Below are 14,120 nucleotides of genomic sequence, written 5' to 3'. Positions count from 1 at the left end.
AAAGGCCAAAAGGGAGGAGGACAAATTTTACCAAGCCATGATGTATATGTGGCAAGGTCCCCAGGTCCCAGACCCCTGACATCAGGCATGACCCCTTTGATTGGTAAGTCTAAGCAGAAAGTGGTTTGGTGTTACTCCCAGACTTGTATCTGCCCAAGTGCCAGTGTATGGAGGGCCTTCAAGCCAGGGATACAAAGAGAGGTGACATCACAAGAGAAACAGCCATCATGTATGGGGACTCTGCTTACTTCACACATCCTAAACCCTATGAGCTGTGTTTCATTAACCCCACTGGCTCAGATCATTTCGGTAACTTGTTCAAAGTCTCTCCAAATTAGTGGGAGACTCCCTACAACTCACCTGCAACTCACACAGGTTATTTTGTTGCAAAGTGCTTGGTCTGTAAGGGTCCCGCCCATGTAGCTCTGCCTCTAGGGAGTGTCTGGTGGACTCCCGAACCTCAGACCCAGCAGCACGACTGACATTGAGATGTGACGTGGGTTCTGATTGAGTCATGCACGGTGAATTCCTAGTGGGGAACCACTGGCTGTCCAGGGTCCCTGTTTTTCTGCCAGCTGCCTCCCAGGTCTGCGACCTCCTTCAGAACCTGCCAAAATGACTAGGAAAATGCTGTTTCCAGAGGAGGAGCCGAAAGAGAACACGATGGCCCTGCACTCCAGATCTTCGGGTGCACGAGTAATCCAAGCATTCAGTTCAAGAATCACGTTTCAGTTTGTTTCTTGAAGCCTGGAAGTGACCTTTTCAGATACATAAGAACCCAGTGAGCTGTTTTGAGCCTCTTCAGATCCGAAAGCATTCAGGTGGCAGCCCTGACTCTGTCTGCCATCAACATGTGATCCCAGGTCCCGGGCTCCCCTGAAGGCAAAACTAGAGCAGCCCTTTGGAAGTGTCCTTCCCCTTCCCAGGCCCCCAGTTCCCCGCTCTCAGATCTACCCACACTATCCATTGCAAGCCTGTGTCACATCTGTGGATGGAGCTCAGCACGACCTTAGGCAAAGCCAGAATCAGCAAGGCACGGGACACAGGCTTGATTGCAGGTTAAGTGTTTTTGTTTTGTTTGTATTTTTGAGACAGAGTCTCACTCTGTTGCCCAGCCTGGAGTGCAGGGGTGCAACATCGGCTCACTGCAACCTCAGCCTCCTGGGTTCAAGCAATTCTCCTCCCTCAACCCCATGGATATCTAGGACTACAGGCACATGCCACCAGGCCCGGCTAATTTTTTTGTATTTTTAGTCAAGACAGGTTTTCACCATGTTGGCCAGGCTGGTCTCAAACTCTGACCTCAGGTGATCCACCTGCCTCGGCCTCCCAGAGTGCTAGGATTACAGGCATGAGCCACCATGCCCAGCCCAGGTGATGTTTTACATAGAGCTCCAACACCAGAGAGAAGAGTGTCAAGGGGAGGTGGTGCTCTCTGCCTTCTCTGGAGAGCTTTACCCCTAAGTTAGCTGCTCCTCACCCACCCCAGGCTATCCTCTTGGCTCAAGGCCTTTCTGGAATTGAGGTAAAGCACCTGGTAATCGTGAAGGCCCTTTGGGGGCTCCCTGATGCATAATACTCCCAGCCCAGGCGGCATGTCTGTGATCAGCTGGTTGGTTTTTTATTAATGTATCATATTAACAGGTTCAGCCATCCTGGGACAAAGCTGAGTTGTAATAAAAAAAACAAAAAGCCAACAAAAAAATAACTTTAATATACTGTTGGATTCAATGTGACAGTTTTGTTTAAGATTTTCATAGTTATGTTCCTAAATGATATTGAGTCAAATTTTCCTTTCTTGTACTCTCCTTATCTGGTTTTAAGAATCAAGGTCATACTCGTTTCATAAAACAAGCTTGCTAACTTTCCTCCCTCTTTCCCCCTTTTTAAAATTCGTTGACAGTGGAATGATACTTGTAATGGGCTTTGGATTTTATCAAAACACACGCCCCGAGTCTGCCTGCTTGCAGGGGACTTGGCACAGACAAGAAGACACCTTTTCCTTGTTTATAGTCTGCATTGGCTTATTTATGGCGCTTTTGTTGTTTCTGGGACTGTTCTGCTGGGAGCCAGCCATTTCCTTGAGGAAGCAGAGATGAAGGTGGAGGGAAGCCCTAGGCTTCTAGGGGAGCTTTGCTGGGGGAGGGGAGGGAGCCTGAGCCTGGTGCCCCAGCCCTGCTGCAGCCACCCCTCTTTCCTGCAGGAGCTCGACCTGACTCTACCTTTACAGGCACCATGTTCCGCAAGAAAAAGAAGAAACGCCCTGAGATCTCAGCCCCACAGAACTTCCAGCACCGTGTCCACACCTCCTTCGACCCCAAAGAAGGCAAGTTTGTGGGCCTTCCCCCACAATGGCAGAACATCCTGGACACACTGCGGCGCCCCAAGCCCGTGGTGGACCCTTCGCGAATCACACGGGTGCAGCTCCAGCCCATGAAGGTAAGAGGGGCAGGCAGGGATGAGGTTCAGCCTCTCCCAGTGCACAGACAACCGTGCCTGGCTAAACTTCAGAAAGGCCCCTGGAGGAACCCCCTACTTCACAGCTATCAATTCACCAGCCATTTTAACTCCCTGCCTGTCAGCCTGCCATTCTCTCCCTGGGTAAGCCAGGGTGAAGGAGCCTGGGAAGACCCCCTCTGCAGGGTGGTGGGGTTGCCAGATTCAGCACATGAAAATGTAAGATGCTCAATTGCATTGATATTTCAGATGACAACAAATAGTCTTTTAGGACATGTCCCATTCAATATTTGGACCTGCAGCCCCATAGGGACCGAGGGCTCTCCCAGACCAGGAGAATTTTAGTTGTGAGGGTCAGAACTAGTAGACCCAAGAGCCTGGCAGAAGTTGGGATCAGGGGCCCTATCAGGGTTTGGAGGCCACGACGCCAGTGTGTGTGGAGCAGCCCCCTGGCCTGGTCTCTTTTCCTCAGTGGGCTGGGCACGTCTCTCCCAGCCACCCGTGGAGCTAGAGAATGGAGCCCCGCCCCCTGAGCCTCAGCTCCCTGGCCCAGCCGACCACAGCCCTGGGCATGCCGGATGCAGCCCCATGGCACTCACCATCTGCTCTGCCGATGCTGGGCCTTCTCCCCGCATCCCTGCATCCAGCACAGGTGGGACCCACAGTGGCCCTGATCAATTATGGAAAACTTAATGGGTAGACGACACAGCAGGGAAGGTCTTTAGGCAGTCCTCCCCAGGGCCCCCAAGGACATTCTCTGACCCTGATCTCCCGGCTGCCCCTCCCTGCCACAATCAGGCGGCTCCCACATACTTCTCTCTTCCCCCTACAGACAGTGGTGCGGGGCAGCGCGGTGCCGGTGGATGGCTACATCTCGGGGCTGCTCAACGACATCCAGAAGTTGTCGGTCATCAGCTCCAACACCCTGCGCGGCCGCAGTCCCACCAGCCGGCGGCGGGCACAGTCCCTGGGGCTGCTGGGGGATGAGCACTGGGCCACCGACCCAGACATGTACCTCCAGAGTCCCCAGTCTGAGCGCACTGACCCCCACGGCCTCTACCTCAGCTGCAACGGGGGCACACCAGCAGGCCACAAGCAGATGCCGTGGCCCGAGCCACAGAGCCCACGGGTCCTGCCCAATGGGCTGGCTGCAAAGGCACAGTCCCTGGGCCCCGCCGAATTTCAGGGTGCCTCACAGCGCTGTCTGCAGCTGGGTGCTTGCCTGCAGAGCTCCCCACCAGGAGCCTCACCCCCCACAACCACTGGTAGGCGTGGAATGAAGGCTGCCAAGCATGGCTCTGAGGAGGCCCGGCCACAGTCCTGCCTGGTGGGCTCAGCCACAGGCAGGCCAGGTGGGGAAGGCAGCCCTAGCCCTAAGACCCAGGAGAGCAGCCTGAAGCGTAGGCTATTCCGAAGCATGTTCCTGTCCACTGCTGCCACGGCCCCTCCAAGCAGCAGCAAGCCAGGCCCTCCACCACAGAACAAGGTGAGTCAGGAGCCTGGTCTGCAGGTGTCCACTGGGCAGTGGGTGTAGGTGCGCAGGCCCTGCCTGGCCTTCCCCTTGGAGGACTTGCAAAGAGGCTCCCGGGACTGCTTCCGCCTAAGGCGGCAGAAATGTGCACGGTAACCTCTCCTCTGAGGAGGGTGGCTGGCCGCCTCCTTCCCTCCCTTCCTTTCCTTCTTTTCTCTGTGGCAGTTGTGTTGTTTCCCATTTCTGTCATTATTTGTTCCCGAGTGTGTGGCCATAGGAAAAGCCGGATTTGCCTTGTCCGGGGGCAGCAGGAGGCCGACTTGTGGCATGCGTGACTGCTTCAGATGCGCATTTTTCTTGTGAGAAAGGAAAAGGTGAAGGGAGCTCCCGTGGTGACATTTCTTGGCAGGCAGAGTGGAGCACCTTTTCACTTCTTGCAGGCTCTCCAGCATCCTGTCCATAGTGACAGTAACCTCCTTCCCCATTTGGCAGAGGAGGAGACTGACAGAGAGAGGGTGAGACACCCCCAGGCATGATGGAGAATGAGTCAGAGAAGGAAGGTGGGGAGTACTCTGGGGCTGCCTGTCTGGCCCGGGCCCTCTTGGCTCATGACTCTGGCGTATGAAGGCTTTACAAGCACAGCAGTCACTTGTTCTTTAGCTCTCTCCTGGGAGGGTGGAAGGCAGGCCTAAGAAACGACTGCTGACAGGGGCATGGGTCATAGAGCCTCCCCTCCCTCCTGGGAGGGCCTTAAGACAAGCCTGGGTCCTCCCCTGGCATCAGTGGGGTGAGTGTGGCCTGCACAGGGTGTGGGTTTGGGGATGGCCTGGACTACAACCTTTCTCGGTCACTGCCTGCCGGCCGAGGTACTCAGAGAAAGGTCTTGGCTTTGTGCACTCCAGTCCCCTACTAGGTTAAAGGACAGTGGGTTGGGATCCCCATGGGGTGTGGCTTGATGTACCTGTGAGAGGAACATGAGAATCTGTGAGCTGCAGGGTGTCTGGAAGGCTGTGCCCCTGGGGAGACTCGGCCAGAAAACTAAGGTAAGATCAGGACAGTGCACCCTGCTGGGAAGGTGAGAATCGGAGCCTGACCTCCCTCTCTCTCTCAGGAGTCCTGCTGGGAGGCCTCAGGGATTTGAGAAAGGGGTTGTCAACACTGGGCTGGGCACTCATTTGCATCTTTCTGGGCTCCTGCCAGCTCTCCACAGCATGGGGGAGGCCTGTCCATCCCTGCACAGTGCACTGAGTACTCACCGTGGGCCACTGCGGCGGGGAGAGGCCTGTCCATCCCTGCACAGTGCACTGAGTACTCACCGTGGGCCACTGCTGCGGGGTGTGCTGGAATGTCCCCCATGCTTGTGGGAGCAGGTGGTAGTTATCTTGAGCTCGACAACACCATACTTCCAAATCCAGGGCAGTGGTTTCCTTCTGGGCAACTCAGACACACCTTCTGAGAGTGCTACTCTGGAGCCAGACCTCTCAATGGCAAGGCTGAGACCCCCTGAGCTGCTCTGGGCCAGGGCTTCTCGGTGTCTGCACCGCTGACGCTCAGGTCGGGCCATCCTTTGTGGTGCGCTCTCCTTGCACTGTAGCAGCCTCCCTGGCCTCTACTCACTAAAGCTGGTGGTACCCCTGGGTGGAATAATCAATAATGCCTCCAGATATTGCCGAATGTCACTTGAGCACCCCCATTAAGAACCACTGCCTTAAGCAAATTCAATAACACAGATGGGGAGCATCAGCCTTCTTCCTCCTCCTCCTCCACCACCTACCCCAGGAGCCCCCAGATCAAGCCAGCAGCCCTTGGCACTGAAGCTGACTCTGGACACTCGCAGCAGCTTCCATAACAGCAGTTAGGCCACAGAGGCCATGCAGTGTGCCAGGCATGGCTGCAGGAGGGTCTGAGTATAGACTCCGGGGCTCCTGTACCTAGCCCCAGGCAGGGAGGCCTGGAGTCTCTCTAGCTAAAGAGAACAGGAAGACACGGCTTGGGGGCACAGAGGCCAAAGAGGCAAGACAGTTTGTTAGGAGCTTGCAGGGTTTTTTTTGAGACGGAGTCTCGCTCTGTCACCCAGGCTGGAGTGCAGTGGCCGGATCTCAGCTCACTGCAAGCTCCGCCTCCTGGGTTCTCGCCATTCTCCTGCCTCAGCCTCCCGAGTAGCTGGGACTACAGGCGCCCGCCACCTCGCCCGGCTAAGTTTTTGTATTTTTAGTAGAGATGGGGTTTCACTGTGTTAGCCAGGATGGTCTCGATCTCCTGACCTCGTGATCCGCCCGTCTCGGCCTCCCAAAGTGCTGGGATTACAGGCTTGAGCCACCGCGCCCGGCCTGCTTGCAGGGTTTAGACATGTTCCACTTAAGAGTCAGAAGGGCAAACATTGGTTAAGCACCCACTGTGTACTCCGATATATGTCAAGGATACATGGCACCAGTGGGATTGCAGCAGGGGAGTCAGCAGCCATGGGCGTCCGTGGGTTCCAGTGCCTACAGGACAACCAGACAACCCACAGGGTTATGAGGATTACATGAGATACAGCATTGAAGGCACTTGTCAAAGTGCTAAGCCCTCAATAAATGGCTTTATTAGTAGTATGTGAGATGGCATCTCCCTCTGTTGCCTAGGCTGGAGTGCAGTGGCGCAGTCTTGGCTCACTGCAACCCCCACCTCCTGGGTTCAAGTGATCCTCCCACCTCAGCCTCCCAAGTAGCTGGCATTACAGGCGTGCTCCACCATACCCAGCTAATTTTTATATTTTTAGTAGAGATGGGGTTTCACCACGTTGGCCAGGCTGGTCTCGAACTCCTGACCTCAAGTGATCCACCTGCCTTGGCTTCCCAAAGTGCTGGGATTACAGGCACCTGAGCCACCATGCCAGGCCGGCTTTATTATTTTTAAAAATATTATGCCATGGCCTCTCCCCTTTAGGATACTTACAGTACAGCCCCCTGAGCCCACAGTGGAGAACCATGGCTCAGGGCGGGAAATGAGGCATTGATGTAAATGTATGCATGACTCTTCTAGTGGCTTCCTTCCCAAGAGGTCTGTCACATGAGTAACTTCAGAATTAATCCAGAGCCCATAACAATTAATTAATTCCATTGTCGTGTCCCCCTTTCCCTTTCTTGTGTGGCTTCACAAGTTTCATCTGATCCTTGCTTGTGATTACATTGATAAAAGCTCCCTCCCTGTGGAACAGGCAGTGAAGCCAATGAAAGGACACTGGGGACCCGACCTTGCCAGGCTGAAGACCGAGCCAGCTCCTGGGACTCCCCAGCCTGTGTCCCAGACTCTGCTGGTGCTGGGCTCCTGGCTGGGCCACCCCTCCGCCAGTCTCCAGACGCAGGCTCCGCCCTGAGCCCAGCCAGCACCCGCAGCAGCAGCAGCACAGGGACCTGGCCCGTGGAGACAGGGAAGGAACCCCCACCTCGGCCTGTCCACGTGGCTCTCGCTCCCAGGCCCACACATCCTCAGAGTAGAGCTGGCCCAGGCAGAGGCCCTGGAGGCCAGGAGGGGAATGATCTCATTTTAGAGCCTTTCTTAGGAGCTTCAGGATGAGAGGTCATCAGAGGCCATCAGAGCCACCTCAAGAGGAGCTTTAGGTGGTCCCTAAGCTTCTGCCCCGACCCACACGGATGGGTGCCTGGAGAGCATGTTTTCTGAGTTAAGTCCACACTCAGGCCAGCAGGCAGCCTCCTTAGCACCCCGAGCCTTTCTACAGGTTGACTGTGTGATGCAGTGAGCCCTGCCCCACTTCCCTGCTTGTCCCTGCCTGGTGACGTCTCATGGAACCTCTGTTCCCAGGAACTGGCATCATAGCCTCAGTCATGGCCATGCTCCCTCCACCCCCCTCACAGCCCTCCCAGAGGCTCCCTGAGGCCATAAGATCATACTGCCCACTCATGCAGAGCTTCTCAAAGTACGTTCCATGAGCCTCCTAGGACGCAGGGACATTGTTCAAATGCAGAGTCTCTGCTCTAGGGCCCCACTGAATCAGGCTGTGAGGCGGGAAGTCCGCAGTTCATCTAGCTCCCCCCATCACTGCGCATGTCCCTGCCTCGTAGCGGAGACTGGGGCTCAGAGAAGATGACTCGCCTAAGGCTCACTGCAGGGCACAGCAGCCCAGGGCCGGGCCCCAGGTCCTGACAGCCCAGTCCAGGGGTCCCACTGCTCCACTACACAGTGGATGGTGACAGTGTCACACTGGATGGTGACAGGTGCTGGCGACGACATGGGAGAATGTTTACTGTCCAAATGTACTCACTAGGGATGGAGTGAGTCCAGGCAGTCCTGGGAGAATTTCTAGCTTCTTTCCTGTGAAGGTCAAGCACACACTCGGGTGGGCAGGCAGGTGTGGGGGTGGCAGAAGTCTGCCCCAGCGTGGCTGTCGGCCAGTAGGTGTTCTACCCTAAGCAGGCCAGGGACTTGACTGGAGAGTGGAAGCCCTGAAGCCGTGGGGAGTCGGGGAAGGAAGGGAGTGAGGGTTGCTAAAGACATTGAAAAGACTCTGGTGGGGCCCAAGGCCTAGATTTGGGGTTTGGGGTCCCTGAGCAAGCATCCCAGCCCAAACTTACTGCTTGAGATTTTCTATAAGTTGTTTCAGCTCTGGGATCAGGACCAGGACCCACTGGGCACCTAAGACAATGGCTTACATGATGGGTTTGCAGAAGTTCCTAGAAGGCCTTCTCTGCAGCCCCTGAAGCATCCCTCTCCAGGTGCCCTTTAAAAACACATAATCCCTGGGAGGGGTCATGGCGCATATCACCGCTCCTTGGGGAGAACCCAAAGATGGGCGGGCGCCTTTCCTGCCAGAGAGAGCAGGAGGGCTTGGGCTCAGAAAAGCAAGAAGCCCCACAGGCTTCCAGGGCTGGGCCTGAGCAGGGCTCACCGGGCGCCCGGGCTGCCCCTCGGCTCCAGCTTCCCTCCCTCCCCGCCAGAGCCCATGAGGATAGTCCCCTACCTTCTCCTCCCTCCCGGGGGCTCCTTAGCCAGGAGTTTCATGCCAAGGAGGAAGTGGAAGGATTCCTTTATGGGGTCTTTAAGACATCTCCTCCTCCCTGGCCTCAAGGCTTGGGTTTGGCTGGACCTACCCTCCTAACTCCAGATCTCTCTGGCACCAGATTCCCAGCCCAGGGGAGACACCCGAGGACCCCCCAGATGGTGACATACCTCTGTGGTCCTCTGTCAGGGACATAACCTCCCAGCACAGATTCACAGACTACCTGCTGCAGGCACAAGCAGGGCTATCGGGCCCCAGGTGTGGCTCCCCTGCCTTGGTTCGGGGAGTGGAGACACAGCTGCCCACTGCTCCCCACCCCACTGCCAGGCCTCTTCTGCCCCCATGGGTTCTGCAGTGGAGGAGCCTTGGGAGTGAAGAATGCCTCTGACCCAGATTCTTCAAGCAGCCTCTTAGCACAGAGGCAGATTCTGCCTTACAGCAGCCTCCCTGGGGTCTAGCTATCAATCGCCAAGGAAGAAATACCCAGCACAGGACCCCGCGGGGAGGTGGCCTTCTCTGTCTTCCCAGGTGCAGTAGGGCGAGTGTAAGCAGCTGTCTTGGGCCTGCCCAGCTTGGCGCCCTGCGGGGGGCTGCTCACACAGGACTGTGGCTGGGCTTCAGCTCCGTCTGAAAATCTTTGCTCAGAGCACCTCCCTAGTTTGATCTGACACCCTGCCTGACCCTGCCAGAGTCCAGAGGTCACGGCGGCCAGTCCCTGCCTCTGGGAAGGTGATTCCAAACGCTCCCACAGCCATGCCCCTTCCTGTTGCTTTGTCCCTGCAGCCCAACTCCTCTTTCCGACCGCCACAGAAAGACAACCCTCCAAGCCTGGTGGCCAAGGCCCAGTCCTTGCCCTCGGACCAGCCGGTGGGGACCTTCAGCCCTCTGACCACTTCGGATACCAGCAGCCCCCAGAAGTCCCTCCGCACAGCCCCGGCCGCAGGCCCGCTTCCAGGCCGGTCTTCCCCAGCAGGTTCCCCCCGCACCTGGCACGCCCAGATCAGCACCAGCAACCTGTACCTGCCCCAGGACCCCACGGTTGCCAAGGGCACTCTGGCTGGTGAGGACACAGGTGTTGTGACACATGAGCAGTTCAAGGCTGCACTCAGGATGGTGGTAGACCAGGGTGACCCCCGGCTGTTGCTGGACAGCTACGTGAAGATTGGCGAGGGCTCCACCGGCATCGTCTGTTTGGCCCGGGAGAAGCACTCGGGCCGCCAGGTGGCCGTCAAGATGATGGACCTCAGGAAGCAGCAGCGCAGGGAGCTGCTCTTCAACGAGGTGGGAGGACAGGGCAGGATGGGCGGGGGCGTTGGGGATGGGCAGTGAACAGCCAGCCAGGCTGGACATCTGTGAGCAGGGGCAGTGGGTGGCCATGCTTCTGGGCACTGTGCCCGGCACTCAGGCCCCCACCTGCCCCCAGGTGGTGATCATGCGGGACTACCAGCACTTCAACGTGGTGGAGATGTACAAGAGCTACCTAGTGGGCGAGGAGCTGTGGGTGCTCATGGAGTTCCTGCAGGGCGGAGCCCTCACAGACATCGTCTCCCAAGTCAGGTGGGCAGCTGGGAGGGCTGGATCCTGAGCGCGGGCTGCCCTCACCATGGCCCTGCCAGGGCAATGTGTTCTTCTGCCTGTGGCCCAGAAGACTTGGGATGCCTGTTGGATCATCCTGGGCTCTCCTGCCTGCTGGGGTAACTGGCATCCAGGGGTCTTGGGAATAGAGAAGAGAAGGGTGGCTTCTATCCAAGGCTCAGGCCCGTTTTCACCAGGGCTATGGCCTGACTGTGCTGCCAAACAGATTGCCTGGGAGCCATGGGGCCTAGCACCAGGGACCCCTACTCTGCTCAGCCACCCCACAACCTGCCAAAGCTAACGCTCTCTTCCATCGGGCGGCCCCACCTTCCTATCCAGGCTGAATGAAGAGCAGATCGCCACTGTGTGTGAGGCTGTGCTGCAGGCCCTGGCTTACCTGCATGCCCAGGGTGTCATCCACCGGGACATCAAGAGTGACTCCATCCTGCTGACCCTGGATGGCAGGGTAGGTTCCATACTGTCCCCGGCATAGCCACGCTCCCACTTCCTCCCAGTCCACCACTCACTCCACTTTCAACCCTAGGTGAAGCTCTCGGACTTCGGATTCTGTGCCCAGATCAGCAAAGACGTCCCTAAGAGGAAGTCCCTGGTGGGAACCCCCTACTGGATGGCTCCTGAAGTGATCTCCAGGTCTTTGTATGCCACTGAGGTAACCGTTCCCTCCACCCCCCAGACCTCCCAAAAGCCCTTCTGCTGTGGCCCCTCCGGTGACCTCACCAAAAGCAGCCCAGGTTTTCAGAGTCCCACCTAGTCAACACTCTTCCCCCTTTCCATGGGGCTGCTCCCGCCCATGGCCGGGCCTCCAGGAACGAGTCCTGCAAATGTTTCCTCAGCTCAAGGGCAGAATGGGGTAGGGCCAGGCCTCCCATGGATGATGGCCTTTCTCTGAGTGACTGACAGCTGTGTCCCTATAGACAGTGGTCACTCATGCAGGCAGTAACTGGCCACGGGGCAGGTGGCCAGGGGAGGAAGGAGACAGACTCACCAAGGAGAGCTGGGGCCAGCTGTCCCCCCTCCACCACTGCCACCACCAGAACACGGCTAGCAACGGGCCAGGCCAGGCTCTGGCCATGGGGTCAGGGACATTTTCCTCCTGCAGGTGGATATCTGGTCTCTGGGCATCATGGTGATTGAGATGGTGGATGGGGAGCCACCCTACTTCAGTGACTCCCCAGTGCAAGCCATGAAGAGGCTCCGGGACAGCCCCCCGCCCAAGCTGAAAAACTCTCACAAGGTCAGTTGGCACACAAGGGTGCGACCTCGCAGACCCCATTCCTCCTGAGGCAAGAGGACCAGAGCCTAGGCTCCTAGCGTCTCCCTCCCACAGAAGCTACACGGTCTGGGCTCCTGGAAAAGGCTCCTCTTTCTCCACACAAAACCTGCACCTGGGTGTGGAGCCGCATCTATGCACAAGTTCGCATGTGCGCTTCAACAGGTCGCCTCCCACGGCTGTGGCAGGAGGGTTGCTACTCGGCAGGCACTGGTCAGAAGCCCAGGGGTGCCCATGAGCAGGGAAAGCCAGGACACCAGCAATCCCTGCTGTCCCGGAAGGAATCCAGAGAAGCTTCACTGAGCACAAACCTTTCTACCCCAAGTGTCGGGAGATCCATACCATGATTCGATGTCCCTGTCCATCACGGCGAGTTGGCTCATGCTCCATTGTTGCACACCCCAACACAGCTGAGCCACAGCATTCCCCTTAAAGCCAGTATATGTTCTTGGACGTGTATACATGTAACCCTTTTTGCCAAATCTGCCCCAACCCCGCAGGCCTTACTGTGGACGCCCCCTGCTGGCAGGTCAGCACGAGGCTGCTAAGTGGCATCGCCATCTGGTGGCCAAAGCTAGAAATGTCTCAGGGGCTGAAGCCTCACCTCTAAATAGCAAAAAAAGAGTTCTGTGGCCCCAACACAAAGCTGGATGAGAGGACCAACAGGAAACATCTTCCAGGACAACTGCTCCTTGGATCCTGCACCGCTAACTCCAAAATTAGCATATAAAGATCTCTAGTTGGCTAATTGCTCAGAGGATGTAGCCTTCTGCCCAAGACTGAGCCTCATGCCAAGATACTGGCTCAAAATGAACCAAGATAAGCCCTTGCCTTAGACTCTAAGGCCTAGAGCAACAAAGAAATCTTCCTTTTCAGGTCTCACTTTATTTTCTGTTTTTCAGAGCACTTCCTCATCCTTGACCTGTTTGTTTTTGTTGTTTTTGTTTTTTGTTTTTGTTTTTGAGATGGAGTCTCTGTTGCTCAGGCTGGAATGCAGTGGTGTGATCTCGGCTCACTGCAACCTCCGCCTCCTGGGTTCAAGCAATTCTCCTGCTTCAGCCTCCTGAGTAGCTGGGAATACAGGCATGTGCCACCACGCCCGGCTAATTTTTGCATTTTTAGTAGAGACGGGGTTTTGCCATGTTGGTCAGGCTGGTCTACAAACTCCTGACCTTGTGATCTGCCCAACTTGGCCTCCCAAAGTGCTGGGATTACAGGCAATGAGCCACTGCACCCAACGACCTGTTTTTAAAATCTTCTCAAAAGCCCTATGTGGCAGACAGGGCAAGCATACTTTATCACTAGCCCATTTTACAGATGAGAAAACTGAGGCCTAGAGAAAACTGTGACTTGCCTGAGATCAGGGATAGAGCCAGGCCTGGATCACTGATGCCAATTCTCTGCCCCTTCCACAGAGCTATAGCATCTGAATACTGAGAGCCTTGGGGGGTGGGGAGGGGCAAGGGGACAGGAAGTTAAAAAACCAGCGAATTCAAGATTTTCAAACAATGACAGGGCCAGGCAATCAGGTCACCCCAAAGTGACTGCAAATTGTGGCTTAATCTCACTGCCCTGTCTCTACAGGTCTCCCCAGTGCTGCGAGACTTCCTGGAGCGGATGCTGGTGCGGGACCCCCAAGAGAGAGCCACAGCCCAGGAGCTCCTAGACCACCCCTTCCTGCTGCAGACAGGGCTACCCGAGTGCCTGGTGCCCCTGATCCAGCTCTACCGCAAGCAGACCTCCACCTGCTGAGCCCACCCTGAGTACACCTGCCACCTGTGCCCACAGGCAGGGCACACGGGGCAGCCAGCCTGCCGGCAGGGCTTGCCTGCCTCCTCCTCTCAGTATTCTCTCCAAAGATTGAAATGTGAAGCCCCAGCCCCACCCTCTGCCCCTCAGCCCACTGGGCCAGGCCGGACCTGCCCCCTCAGTGTCTCTCCCTCCTGAGTCCCCAGATGGAGACCCCTTCTACAGGATGACCCCTTGATATTTGCACAGGGATATTTCTAAGAAACACAGAGACCAGCGTTCCTGGCCTCCGCAGCCAACACAGTAGAACAGGCTACTGTGGTTTTTTAAAGGTAGTTGTCCACTAGCGTCCTAGGCCACTGCAGAGGGCAGACTGCTGGTCTCCACAGATACTTGCTGTTCTCAGCTCCAGCTTCAAACCTTGGGTCTCGAGAGGGCCACGGGCCTGTCTCTTATACACATCTAGATGTGTATAAGAGACAGCTGCAAATGTTTCCTCAGCTCAAGGGCAGAATGGGGTAGGGCCAGGCCTCCCATGGATGATGGCCTTTCTCTGAGTGACTGACAGCTGTGTCCCT

The 14,120-nt window shown here is 56.6% G+C and overlaps 1 protein-coding gene across 1 annotated transcript in view; it reads left to right on the top strand.

Annotated features, from left to right (window-relative positions):
* The window catches only part of PAK6 (p21 protein (Cdc42/Rac)-activated kinase 6), a 38,193-nt gene that overhangs the window by 23,053 nt on the left and 1,020 nt on the right, over positions 1 to 14,120 (top strand). Inside the window, exons 3-11 of the mRNA XM_011989315.1 lie at positions 1,255 to 1,374; positions 2,231 to 2,439; positions 3,290 to 3,943; positions 9,711 to 10,208; positions 10,351 to 10,484; positions 10,842 to 10,968; positions 11,047 to 11,172; positions 11,623 to 11,757; positions 13,378 to 13,556. Of these exons, the coding sequence (XP_011844705.1) occupies positions 1,362 to 1,374; positions 2,231 to 2,439; positions 3,290 to 3,943; positions 9,711 to 10,208; positions 10,351 to 10,484; positions 10,842 to 10,968; positions 11,047 to 11,172; positions 11,623 to 11,757; positions 13,378 to 13,545 (2,064 nt within the window). The 5' untranslated portion in view covers positions 1,255 to 1,361 and the 3' untranslated portion in view covers positions 13,546 to 13,556. The remainder of the gene's footprint in view (positions 1 to 1,254; positions 1,375 to 2,230; positions 2,440 to 3,289; positions 3,944 to 9,710; positions 10,209 to 10,350; positions 10,485 to 10,841; positions 10,969 to 11,046; positions 11,173 to 11,622; positions 11,758 to 13,377; positions 13,557 to 14,120) is intronic.

This window comes from Mandrillus leucophaeus, unplaced genomic scaffold, assembly GCF_000951045.1.
Source record: "Mandrillus leucophaeus isolate KB7577 unplaced genomic scaffold, Mleu.le_1.0 Scaffold35, whole genome shotgun sequence".
Lineage (NCBI taxonomy): Eukaryota > Metazoa > Chordata > Mammalia > Primates > Cercopithecidae > Mandrillus > Mandrillus leucophaeus.
The sequence above is the reverse complement of the archived record's forward strand: the minus strand, read 5'-3'. Positions and strand labels throughout refer to the sequence as shown.